Source organism: Dermochelys coriacea, chromosome 11 (assembly GCF_009764565.3).
Source record: "Dermochelys coriacea isolate rDerCor1 chromosome 11, rDerCor1.pri.v4, whole genome shotgun sequence".
In the NCBI taxonomy this organism is placed as follows: Eukaryota; Metazoa; Chordata; order Testudines; family Dermochelyidae; genus Dermochelys; species Dermochelys coriacea.
Genome location: NC_050078.2, coordinates 34,632,695 through 34,645,593, shown reverse-complemented (window position 1 = coordinate 34,645,593; position 12,899 = coordinate 34,632,695). Strand labels below are relative to the sequence as shown.

Below are 12,899 nucleotides of genomic sequence, written 5' to 3'. Positions count from 1 at the left end.
TATATGCCATCATGTGCCAGCAATGCCCCTCTGCCATGTACATTGGTCAAACTGGACAGTCTCTACGTAAAAGAATAAATGGACACAAATCAGATGTCAAGAATTATAACATTCAAAAACCAGTTGGAGAACACTTCAATCTCTCCGGTCACTCGATTACAGACCTGAGAGTGGCTATCCTTGAACAAAAAAACTTCAGAAACAGACTCCAGTGAGAGACTGCTGAATTGGAATTAATTTGCAAACTGGATACAATTAACTTAGGCTTGAACAGAGACTGGGAGTGGATGAGTCATTACACAAAGTAAAACTATTTCCCCATGTTATTTCTCCCCCACCCCCAAGTGTTCCTCAGACATTCTTGTTAACTGCTGGAAATGGCCCACCTTGCTTGTCACCATGAAAGGTTTTCCTCGTTCCCCCCCCCCTCCTACTGGTGATGGCTCATCTTAAGTGATCACTCTCCTTACAGTGTGTATGATAAAACCCATTGTTTCATGTTCTCTGTGTGTGTATATAAATCTCCCCACTGTATTTTCCACCATATGCATCCGATCAAGTGAGTTGTAGCTCACGAAAGCTTATGCTCAAATAAATTTGTTAGTGTCTAAGGTGCCACAATTATTCCTTTTCTTTTTGCGAATACAGACTAACACGGCTGCTACTTTGAAACCTGTATTAAAAGGTTTAGAAATCCTAACCCAGGCCTGGATCCAAGTTTTCCCATTCTTTTATAGAGGGCTAAATAAAAATAGAAATACAAATTTTGGAGTGTTCAAAATCCACGCTCAGTTTTTGCAGCTTGACACTTTCTTTAGCTGTGGGAGGTGGGTGGGGAAAGAAATGTATGACCTCTCCTACAGGTCATTGACTAATAAAATAAAATACTTCAAGAGTTTCTCCAATGGTGACATTCTGTTATAGAACCAAACTGTTAAACAGGACTGTCCTATTTTTTTAAAAAACTATCACTGTTTTTAAATGTATCAGATATTTTGTACATAGTATAACATGAAATAGAACATATGAACACTTTGTAGTATTCATTGCCATAACTTTTCAGTGGAAAATATCAGGCTTATGGGGTCCAGTAATATCTATTTCAGAGCTGCTGTGTCTCCCCAAGCATTTATTCACTTGCAACCTGCCTGACTAGCACAGGCATCATAATCCTACATATTGTACCTGTTTCAGCATGAACTTTTGCCAGTGTTAATTTGAAAATGAACCAAAGTAAATAAACTGCTTAGAGACAAACCAGAAGTGACAAAGGGAAACAAGTTGTGTGCCCTCATGTCTTTGAAAGGAAGCATAGACCATTTGGAGAAAGTGGGTTTTTATTTTGCCCTACCAGCAGCTATCGCTTGGCATTCGTGTCATAACCAATGCACCTGTTAGCTATCCATCTCTCAAAACTATGGATGGGAAAACAGATTTGAATATAACACCAGAAATCATAATTTTCATCAAAAATTAAGCTAAATCTCTTCTGAAGATCTAAAAAGTTTGGTTAACGTCTTATCACACTGGTTTACCATCTTCTGGTCAGTTCCAGAAGCAGAAGTGCTTTCATGAGAAAGGACAGTCTCCTGAGATTTCAACTACAAATAGGCAGACTAAAGAGATCTGAATAAGACTCAGATAATCACCCAAATTTGGGGTGACCTTCTGAGGTTCAACCATGGGAAATCTAAACCACTGTCCCACTCAGCAATGCAAAAGACTGGTTCAATAGACTTGAACTTCGATAGCATTTATCAACATGCTGTTGCACTACTATGTATATATTATAAGTCTAACTACTATCTCCAGGTTTGTTTCTTTATAAAGTGTGTGTAACATTGACAGACCCCGGTCGACAGCAGGCAAGATTGAACCTGGGACCTCTGAAACTTAGTGCATGAGGCAAAAGCCACATGGCCCTTAGCTAAGGCTGTAGTAGATTCATTAATATCTAAGTGGTCTTGGTGCCATTAAAAGGGATAAAATACCACATCCAGGAGGTGTGTGGGTTATATACTTCTCCGAGCTGAGGAAGCGCATCCCAACCTTCAGAGACTTCCCAGTTGATATCCTGGACGAGCCCCCACTTGTAACACTGACAGACCCCAGTGGGTGGGATCAAACCTGGGACCTCTTGGAGCTAAATGCATGAGCCTCTACTGCATGAGCTAAAAGCTTTATGACTATCAGCTAAAGCTATAGCAGACTCATTAATCTTTAAGTGGTTTCGGTGCTATTAGAGAGGTCACCACATCCAGGAGGTCTGTGGGTTACAGGTGCACTAAGTACTTTTATAGGACAACAACTATAAATCAAGCATTCTGTACACAATAGTACAGCCAGGTCATCTATGCAAATTATTCTATTAGTAACATTGAATGTCATTTACCAAAAGGATACATTTCTGCTTCTTTATCATCATTAAAGGGGCAAAATGGATCATTTTAGGGCTGACACAGGAGATTCCTGCTTTCACCAAATGTTCACAAGTGTTCTGATTACTTTATGATGTTTTAATTCCTGTATATGTTTGATTTCTAAATAATAGCACATAATTATTGTTGCAATGTGGCCTGTTGCAAAAAAGAAATAATCCAATTATTTATGTTTAATAATATAGTTAAATGGTTAGTATACCAAACCACTATTAAGCATAAAAAATGTTCTGTATGAATAATATTGTATTGATGGGCTCATTAGGATTGGAATCTGCCTTTGAGACAACACAACTGAGCCTTTGCCACTTTAAATCCTCCACAGCAGCTTGCTAAGTCCTTTCCCTATGTTTAAATAAATCTGTTCTGTTCTTCCCAGAGATATTGAGCTTCAGCCAAATCTTATCCACAATCCTCTTCAATAGCTGCTACCATTTTGACTAACTGAGCAGCAAATGTCTCAATGAATCTTACACCGTTTGCACACAACATTTATTATCCACAGAATAATGACTGTGCATGCAGGCTCCATCAAATGGGTCCAGACATATTGCACCAGAGATTCACCACACCTCCTCTTGGTAAAATGCATATGTAACTATTTGATGCCTTGTTCTGTGCTCATTAAGGTCAACAGCGAAACTGCCACGGAGTTTGATGAGAGCTGGACTGGACTCTTGGTATTCCTTTTCTGGCTATTGATTACACAATAACTCTGTTAGCTGGTCTGTAAAGTACCTAGCACACTGATGGTACTATGCAAACAATAAATACACAATAACTCATGTTTATAAAAGAAGATATTCTAAAACAATTACATTAACACCAGAGTCACAAAATCAGAAACACTGGCATTCTTATGCCATTCCTTTGTGGCAATATTACGAAGGGAAATCTTGACCATCACCTAACCCCCCATCTCTACAGCCATAGAAGTCCCTAATCACAGTGAAACCAACGGAATTTTGCTTTTGCAAGGGTGAGGAACCAGCACCTCCCTGGGCTCCTCACATCATTCATGCCCTTTGCATGCCATGGAGCTGTGTTCTTTGGAGCTTAGCTATGCCCAGTATTCAGGGGATTGAGGGTGAGTTGAGGAGGCAATAGAGGGACTGGAGAATTTGCAGGAGCTTCAACAGCTACCACAAGCACTGCAGATACAGCAACTGGCTAAGAGGCATTCCCTGACTTGAAGGGAAGGATTTCTCCCCTTTCTGACTCCTACAAGACAATAAGTCCTAGTGGACAGAGGACTGGACTGGGACTTGGCAGACCTGGATTTTATTCCTGGCTCTGACACTGACCTGTTGGGTGACTGTAGGCGAGTCACTTCCTCTCTCTGTGCCTGATTCGCCATCTGTAAAATGGGGGTGACAATACTGACTTCCTTTGCAAAGCACTTTGAGATCTGCTGGCGAAAAGTGCTCTATATATTAATTTTAGTACTACAACTACGGTTGTCTTCAGAACAAAGCTTACTTACTGGAACTGAATGCTGGATCAAGGATTTACTCTAAAAGCCTATTGTTCCAGGATTAGTGATGTATTCAGTAATATGTAATACCTACTCCACTTCATTACACTTATTAGTTTACTAGTGTGTATGTACAATACAAAATGTGCTTTCTTATCTACTATGAAGAGGAAAGAGGACAATTAAAATAGACATATGATAGATCAAATTAAATGGCTGTTTCTTTTATTTCAGCTATTTATTTGGAATTCTGTCTTGATTATAAGATTATGTTAAATTAAAATCAGAATAATTTCTAAGAAACATACTTCTGTAATGCTTCCCAGAAGACATTCCTATTCCACTTCCATGCTGAAAAATTCTGTAACTATAAACAGAATTGATTTTTTTCTTCAAGATATAAACCATATTTAATTAGTATGAGTAAAATGAAGACTTTTTGAAAAAAAAGATAAATTATATTTTCTTTCTTTGACTGTGAATATGAATATTTTAGGACCCACAGAACATCAATTTTGTGGTGTAAATCTACTGTAGTCCATGGAAAAAAGCATATGAACTGATTGAGAATGCCCCCTGCATGTGGACACAAAAATGGAGGAGAAGGGTAATAGATTATTTTTTGTTTACGTCAGTTCTTTCATTCAATTTTCATTCTGACCTATATATGTTAAATCCAAATGAAAACATCTGGGTCTTAAGGAATGACAGATACTGTGGCAATACTAGTTATACAAGGATTTAAATGATTTTTTTGTTTGTTTAAGCTTTGTATCCAAAATCCATTCCTGGGCCTGCTACAGCTTTGAAACATCTCACCACACTTTCAGTGACCATCAGTTACTGACAAAAACACCTCCTGAAAATACTTACCTTGCTGTCTCTCTCCATTCAGCATCCTCTCCTTCACGCCAGCAAATCTCATCAAGTTCAGTAAAGAGGTCATGAGGAATGTGTTCCTCATCATCATCCTCTGTTCCAAGAATAAACTGTACTCTTTGTGATGGGGTGTCTGGGGAGGAAACACAAATATCATCAAAAAATATAGACAGCAGGAACTGTGATTGGACAGAATTACTAACGTGCATTTTTTCAGCAAGGATTAAATGCAAAATGATTTTACATTAGTGGGAACAGTCATTTGTATGCCTTCAGTAAGCAAATGACTGGAATTTCATGAGATTATTCAGCTGTCTCTTATCCAGATAATTAACCTTCACAAACAAGTGTTGTAATACATAAAATAATCACACATCTTGTCAGTTCAGTCATGCTTTAACTCATGCTCTATGAACTGTAGAGCACACAGCACTTTACTATTAAGATCTGTTTATTCTGTCTAAATTACCTGTATTCTAATTAAATAAATATATCCAAAACAGACAAACACATTTTTCACAAAGTGAAGTATACAGATACTTACAAATGTGATTTAATGATGTCCCACCCAGCCTAGCAAGGTAAAATAAACCACAGGTACTGCTAAGTGTCAGAAAAGCTAACTACTGTGGACTGATTTTTAATGTATAAATTTAACTCAGTTCACAAAGTCAGGGTACTACATTTGCATTCATTTTTTCCATTAAACTTATATTGATAGGTCCCAAAAGAAAATACCCTCCATGAATTTCAAATCTCTCACTATTCACTGACATAAATTGTCCTGTTGGACCTGCCTAAATAGTTAGAAACAATATATAGAGAGAGACAGACAGACAGACAGAAGGCGGGCTAGAATAGTAAGAATAATTGGTGCCATTCCAACAGTTCTTTTTCCTATCTCTTCTTTACTTCCCCATTTCTTATCCTCTCTTCCTGCTCTCCTCCCTTCACACCACCTTTTCCCTTCTTTCTTTTCCCCTATGATCTTCTCCTCACTGCCCAATCAGCTGCTACATTGTCTCAGAGACAGATTGCTCTTCCCTTATGACTGGTGCTTTGAAATATGAGAGAAAATTCAGGCAGTCATAGTGCACTTGACTTACGTCATAGTGCACGTTTGCATACTACAGTTTTATTGGTTCAAATGCTGTAACAGTCTTAAAATCTATTTTTAATAAAGTCCAAATCTCAAATCATACAATTGTGGATGGCATCCAATATCTCCAGAAATGTATAGTTATGGTTTCTGCCAACTGTACTTCACAGCTGAAAGAACAACCAAGAATCCTTTGTGAGTGACTGTAGGAGCCATGCTGCTAATCAACTGAAAAATGGAGTAGCAGACACGCTGCTGCATTGGTGCTGAAACTAGGGGTACTGGGAGTGCTGCTGCACCCCCTGGCTTGAAGTGGTTTCCATTATATGCAGGGTTTGCAGTAGGGTTCAAGGGTTCTCAGCACCCCCACTACATAAATTGTTCCAGCCCCCCTGCCTTGCTGTGCCTGGGGTGCAATCTGACTGAAACGTTATTTTACCACTTCATTCTGGGGTTAAGCAACACTAGCTCTCCCAGTCTGCTCTCACGTCCTGTGAAAGTTTAGTGTTTCTGATAAGGTGGCACTTAACCGAAGAGCACAGAGAGCAAAGTGCTGATAAGAGGTGCTGAAGGAGTCCAGTGGTGTGGTAGGCTGAATTCAGCCATAGAGATACCCACTTCTGTGGCACCAATGCCATAGCTACCGAACAGAGCAGCAACACTTGTGACATTTTTCACAAGTGAGAACATGTCATTTCCTAAGGGTATAAATTCCCCAAATATAGTGTGAGCAGGTGCGAGGGAGGCAGGAGCCTAGCTTTCAGAAGTTGGTGGAAGTTGTTGAGGGAGCAAAGTTCAGGAAAGTCAGGGTGAAAGATAGGGAGAGTCTGGGAGAGCCAGGCCTGGGAGACCATGGGGGGATGGGAAAACTGAAGGGTGCAGAATTGTTTTTTGTGGGATCTTTGAAGATCTGGAGCAACCTCCTCCATTCTGCCTCTGCTCCTCATTATCTTTTTCTCTTTCTTCTTTCAGCCCCTGCCTTCCTATTCTGCATCTCAGGCCATCCTCTGACCCTACCCTGCATGTCCCCAATCGTGTACCCATCCTTCCAGTCCCAGTCTCTGTCCCCACCTTACACTCCCAATCTCCGTCACACCTTTTGAGCCTCCTCATCTCCCTTGCTGGTAGGCCACTGGAGCAGCCTCCTCTTAGTTGTTCCATGTGGGCTATCCTTAGGAGGAAGAGAAAGAGCAGAAGAAGAGAAGCAGGTTAGCTGCCTCCAATTCTTCTGCCTAACAATCCGCAGGAGCCAGGAAGTTAAACTGTGGGGGATCCTTGCAACCCTGCTGAATGCAAGTCATTTGACAGCTGACAACCCTAAGTCTCTCCTTTCCTGTCTTTGAGAAAGGCTCTCTCCAGAATTAGGAACTCTGTGGGTCCTATTGGGAGGAGAGGGCATGACCACTGTTATGCTCTGATGCATCCCAGAACAGCAATCCCAAATCATAAGGAAATCAAAGCAAGACATGCAAGTAGGTGGCCAATCAAAACATGTAATTACCACGAATCTATTAAGTCTGAACAAAAATCATAACAGTCCAAATGGCAGATATGTAATAGCAGGCCCTGGGTAACTGCACACACAGGCATGCAAACTAAAACACTCAGTTTACGAAGCAGGAAACCAACAGGAAGAGGGAGCAGGAAGCAATAAGCAGGAAGGCAACACGCAAGTCATCACAACCCCATTGAGGTGAGTGGATGGGAAACTGGGCCAGGGGAAGGGGGCAATCCACTAATACTTCATTTTCCTACCAGCCCCACAGAGACTCCCAAGAGAAGATAATATAGTCCAGTGGTTCTCAAACTTATTTGATCATGTCCACCTTCTTTGCGTCTGCAGTAGTTTATGCCTCCTCCCCTCCCCGCTTTGGACACCCGGTCAGCAGCTGCTGCTTTTCTGCCAGCCAGCTCTGAAGGCAGAGTGGAGAACGGTGGCTGCTGGTCGGATGCCCAGCTCTGAAGGTAGCACCACCAGCAGCAGCAGTGCAGAAGTAAGGGTGGCAAAGTATTGCCACCCTTACTTTCTTCACTGCTGCTGCTGTCTTCAGAGCTGGGTGCCTGACCAGCAGCCGCTAATCTATGGTTACCAAGCTCTGAATGTGCACAGTACCTTTTTTCCCCCCTAAAGCTTCTCACCCCTCCCCCCCGCCACACACAGAATTCATTCCACACCCCCTGCACTTTAGTTTGAGAAGCCCTGATACAGTCCCAACCTTTAAGCCAACAGAGCTGCACTGACAGGGAGCACAAGAGTGGGGAGAAATGTGCATTATGAGCCTCACCTATTTCTAATCCCTGGGAATCGAGGGGCTTTGTGGGCTGGGTCTGAATGCTGTCTGGGGAAGGGGAGATGATGTGTGGGGAACTCTGTGAAGTACTCTTTGGAGTTTTTCTCTCTTCTAACCACTATCACTTGGCTAGGTCTTTTCCTTTGCACGTGGAAAACTGTTGTTGCATGTGGTAAGCTCCTTTCACTACTGTAACCATGAATATAAAGTGGGCAGAATTTATTTTCTGTAAATTGTCATATATTGCACTGCACATTTCTGTTGTATAGTGTACTGTCCTGAACAGCAAATGAAATGAATCACTAAAAATAGCTCATTTCTTTGAAATCCATATAGACAAACTGTGATTAAAATCCTCCAGAGGACTTATGTTTAGCACATGGTAGAATCCAAAAATTGCTGCTAAATGTACTTCTGAGTTATTTGCAGCTCTTTGTTTTGGTTAGCAGAAATTGTCAGCTGCATTATTCAGCAAATGCATTATGTTATACCTGTATTTATTTGTGACCATTTTCTCTTTCACTAAACACAGCTTTAGAGAGTCAGGAAACTCCAGCAGGGGCACTCAAAGTTTGTGCCAGTGGGTTTGCTACTGACATCTTGCCAGGACCCAGTGGGTAATGCCTACTTTGCAGGTAAATATTATACTCTTAAATTAATTCACAGAACTGTAATGGTACTTGCCTCTTCCTTGACACAGGAACACAGAATTTGGTTTTGGTTTGTTTATGTTTGAGTTCACTAGTTCACTAGTTATAAAAATGTACAGTTCACCAGCTTTGCCCTTTCCTGGCATTTACAAGTATTGGGATGCCATAGTTTAGAAAGTGATAAGTCCACTTTTATCCCATCAGCTCAAGCAAAAAACTGAGTTCAATGGCTAACACATACTACTGGAGAATAAAAGTAAATATAACAGGGAGGCTTAATCTTTCAGTGCAAGTATTTGTTTGAGACAAAAGATAAATGTGTGTTTTTATGTAACTAGAGTGAGAGAACATGGAAAGCAAGCTGCTTTTCAAGAGAGATGGTCTGTGGGAGAGTCCCAGAACATCCAGTTCTCTTGATGAAACCAGCAGTAGAACTGACTTACACAACTGTTATGTTAAGTGATAATGAACAGTATTGTACCATAGAGCTCCGGCTTTCTGATAGTATTACATACATAGAAATACATGTATTCAACATGGGAAGGAAATCAGAGATCAGAACAATACCTTACAGCAGGGGTGGGCAAACTTTTTGGCCCAAGGGACACATCTGGGTATGGAAATTGTATGGTGGGCCATGAATGCTCACAAAATTGGGAGTTGGGGTGCAGGAGGGGGTGAGGGCTCCGGCTGGGGGGCTCTGGAGTGGGGCCAGAAATGAGGAATTCAGGGTGCAGGAGGGTGCTCCAGGCTGGAACCGAGGGGTTCGGAGGGCAGGAGGGGGATCAAGGCTGGGGCAAAGGGTTGGGGCGCAGGAGGAGGTCAGGAGTGTGGGCTCCAGGCGGCGCTTACCTCAAGCAGCAGAGGCACAGCCAGGCAGTTCTCTGCATCACCCCTGCAGCTCCCATTGGCCAATGGGAGGGCCAATGGGAGCTTCGGGGACAGCACTTGGGGCAGAGGCAGCATGCGGAGACCCCTGGCTGCCTGTACGCTTAGGAGCTGGAGGGGGGATGTGTCACTGCTGCCAGGAGCCGCATGGAGTGGGAAAAGCCCTGGACCCCGCTGCCTGGCTGCAGTGCCGGAGAGGGGCAAGCCCCGGACCCCGCTCCCCGGCAGGAGCTCAAGGGCCGGATTAAAACATCTGGAGGGCTGTATGCGGCCCCCAGGCCGTAGTTTGCCCACCCTTGTCTTACAGTGTGGTTATTAGAAAAGTGGCTGTGAAAATGGTACCTTACTGCTGTATTTGATTTGCTGCTACTGTGTCTTCTGAGTCACGCATGACTATTTTACGGACAGCAGTGAAGAACCTATAGAGATGAGGCAGAACAAACTGTGTTTTGTCTTTCTCATTAATACATCAGCAAAACTATTTGCTATGTTCTGACGCTTCATACTTTATTGTTGGTGATGATTTATAATAACGTCCCAACCATGAAGAGCATAGTTTGATTTTCAGACACAAAGCTGAGCTGGAAGTTGGAAAATTCATGTGGTTTGGCTTGATGTGATTTTATGTAGAAGACAAAAATGAAACGGATATTTTTACCCAAATATCTTCAAAGAGGAAAAGAATTAAAAAAGAGAAAATGAGAGATAACTAGAGACCATAACAGTATAAAAGAGCAAAACAGCAAATGAAACCTGTCAGCCTTACTCACACAATTGACTTAACATTACTAACATGAGTAAGAATTTGACTCTCATTAAAAGCAGCAACAATCTACAAATGCCAACGTATTTATGACATTTAAGAGGAAAAAACAAATAATACATGAACTGTATGAAAAGAAATTTCATTTCCATGTGGTCAAATTGTGGTAACATAATCCTAAGTGCAAAATGTGACTCCTGTGAGAAAGGAAACTGTACATTTCTTCTAGGCTGGGATAACAGAGATTTAATTTTAAATTTGATTAGTTTCACCTCCCATTTAAGTAAGCACAGTCAGCATTTCAAAAACTCTGTTTTACTGTGAAAAGTAAAATAAATTGAAAAGTACATTAAAAAAACACGAGTTAGAGAAATGAGCAAGAATAATGGGGCCAATTTTTAAAATTATTATTTCTATCACTGCCATAAATGTGCATTATGCTTAATACCCAAACATGAAAAGATATGGAGTGTCCAGCTAGAACCAGGGAGGGGGATTCCGGGGTGGGAGGGCCATATGATATGAATCAGAGTACAATGAACAGTATTAGTCCCTGCTAATGGAGCATTCCAGTCAGCATAAGTTAAAGCAGCCCTGTAGCTACTCTAACGCATGCTGGCCCTTTGTTGAGGAACAAAGGCTTAGAACCAGCTTTGCCTCCCACCTCTTCAACTGTGCTGAGCATGAGCCCAAGAATGCTTTATCTAGAAGAGTCTAACTGCACAGTGAAGGTGCAAAAAAAGGATGTAAATTAATTCCACATGTGCAAGTAACTTTCAAAGATGTAAATCCAAGTTGGGACTTAGAGGTGCAGAATGGAAATGCAGACACTTCTACGGACCTAGCATTCACTACTATGAATGGCCACATTATGAAATTGCAACTGGGCCCTAAAACAGGAACCAGTTACAGACACCAGGACTTGATAAGTCAAAAGGATATGATTGATAGTCCTGGAGCGCTGCATAACCCAGCTTGCAGAGGCCAACAGGGAAGTTGCTCTCTGACACAGCACTCATGGCAAGCAGGCAGCTAAACACACTGGGCTGTATTGTGACCATCCCTTGAAATGGCACATAGGGAAATGGAGTCACATAAGGGGTTTCCTCCTGCATGCACCACAGAAGAGCCTCTCACAGTAACAGTTCCTATGAATAAAGATGCTCCATCCTCACTCCAGTGAGCAAATTGCTTGAACGGATGTGGGAGGAGGCAGAGTCATGACCCTCCATCCTTCACATTAGTTCATAAAGCAGGGTTGATGCACTAGTGGAAGCAATCTGAAAGCCCACAGTTTCTCCCAGGGTCCCTCCTGAGGCAGCGTGACTGCCCTGCCTGCTATCATAGAATCATAGAATTTCAGGTTGGAAGTGATCTCAGGAGGTCATCTAGTCCAACCCCCTGCTCAAAGCAGGACCAATCCCCAACTAAATCATCCCAGCCAGGGCTTTGTCAAGCCTGACCGTAAAAACCTCTAAGGAAGGAGATTCCACCCCCTCCCTAGGTAACCAATTTCAGTGCTTCACCACCCTCCTAGTAAAAAAGTTTTTCCTAATATCCAACCTAAACCGCCCCCTCTGCAACTTGAGACCATTACTCCTTGTTCTGTCATCTGCTACCACTGAGAACAGTCTAGAGCCGTCCTCTTTGGAACCCCCTTTCAGGAAGTTGAAAGCAGCTATCAAATCCCCCCCTCATTGTTCTCTTCCGCAGACTAAACAATCCCAGTTCCCTCAGCTCTCCTCAAAAGTCATGTGTTCCAGTCCCCTAATCATTTTTGTGGCCCTCTGCTGGACGCTTTCCAATTTTTCCACATCCTTGTAGTGCGGGGCCCAAAACTAGATACAGTATTCCAGATGAGGCCTCATCAATGCTGAATAGAGGGGAATGATCATGTCCCTCGATCTGCTGGCAATGCCCCTATTTATACAGCTCAAAATGCCGTTCTTCTTCTTGGCAACAAGGGCACATTGTTGACTCATATCCAGCTTCTCTTCCACTGTAACCCCTAGGTCCTTTTCTGCAGAAATGCTGCCTAGCCATTTGGTCCCTAGTCTGTAGCGGTGCATGGGATTCTTCCATCCTAAGTGCAGGACTCTGCACTTCTCTTTGTTGAACCTCATCAGATTTCTTTTGGCCCAATCCTCTAATTTGTCTAGGGCCCTCTGTATCCTATCCCTACCCTCCAGCGTATCTACCACTCTTCCCAGTTTAGTGTCATCTCCAAACTTGCTGAGGGTGCAATCCACACCATCCTCCAGGTCATTAATGAAGATATTGAACAAAAACGGCCCCAAGACCAACCCTTGGGGCACTCTGCTTGATACCGGCTGTCAACTAGACATGGAGCCATTGATCACTACCCATTGAGCCTGACGATCTAGCCAGCTTTCTATCCACCTTATAGTCCATTCATC

General features: G+C 42.4%; 1 protein-coding gene across 5 annotated transcripts in view; it reads right to left on the bottom strand.

Annotated features, from left to right (window-relative positions):
* Positions 1 to 12,899, bottom strand: part of SLC4A10 (solute carrier family 4 member 10) — a 282,938-nt gene that overhangs the window by 106,801 nt on the left and 163,238 nt on the right. For all 5 annotated transcript variants that reach the window (XM_043505193.1, XM_043505194.1, XM_043505195.1 and 2 more), the window contains exon 4: positions 4,786 to 4,924. In XM_043505193.1, the coding sequence (XP_043361128.1) occupies positions 4,786 to 4,924 (139 nt within the window). The remainder of the gene's footprint in view (positions 1 to 4,785; positions 4,925 to 12,899) is intronic.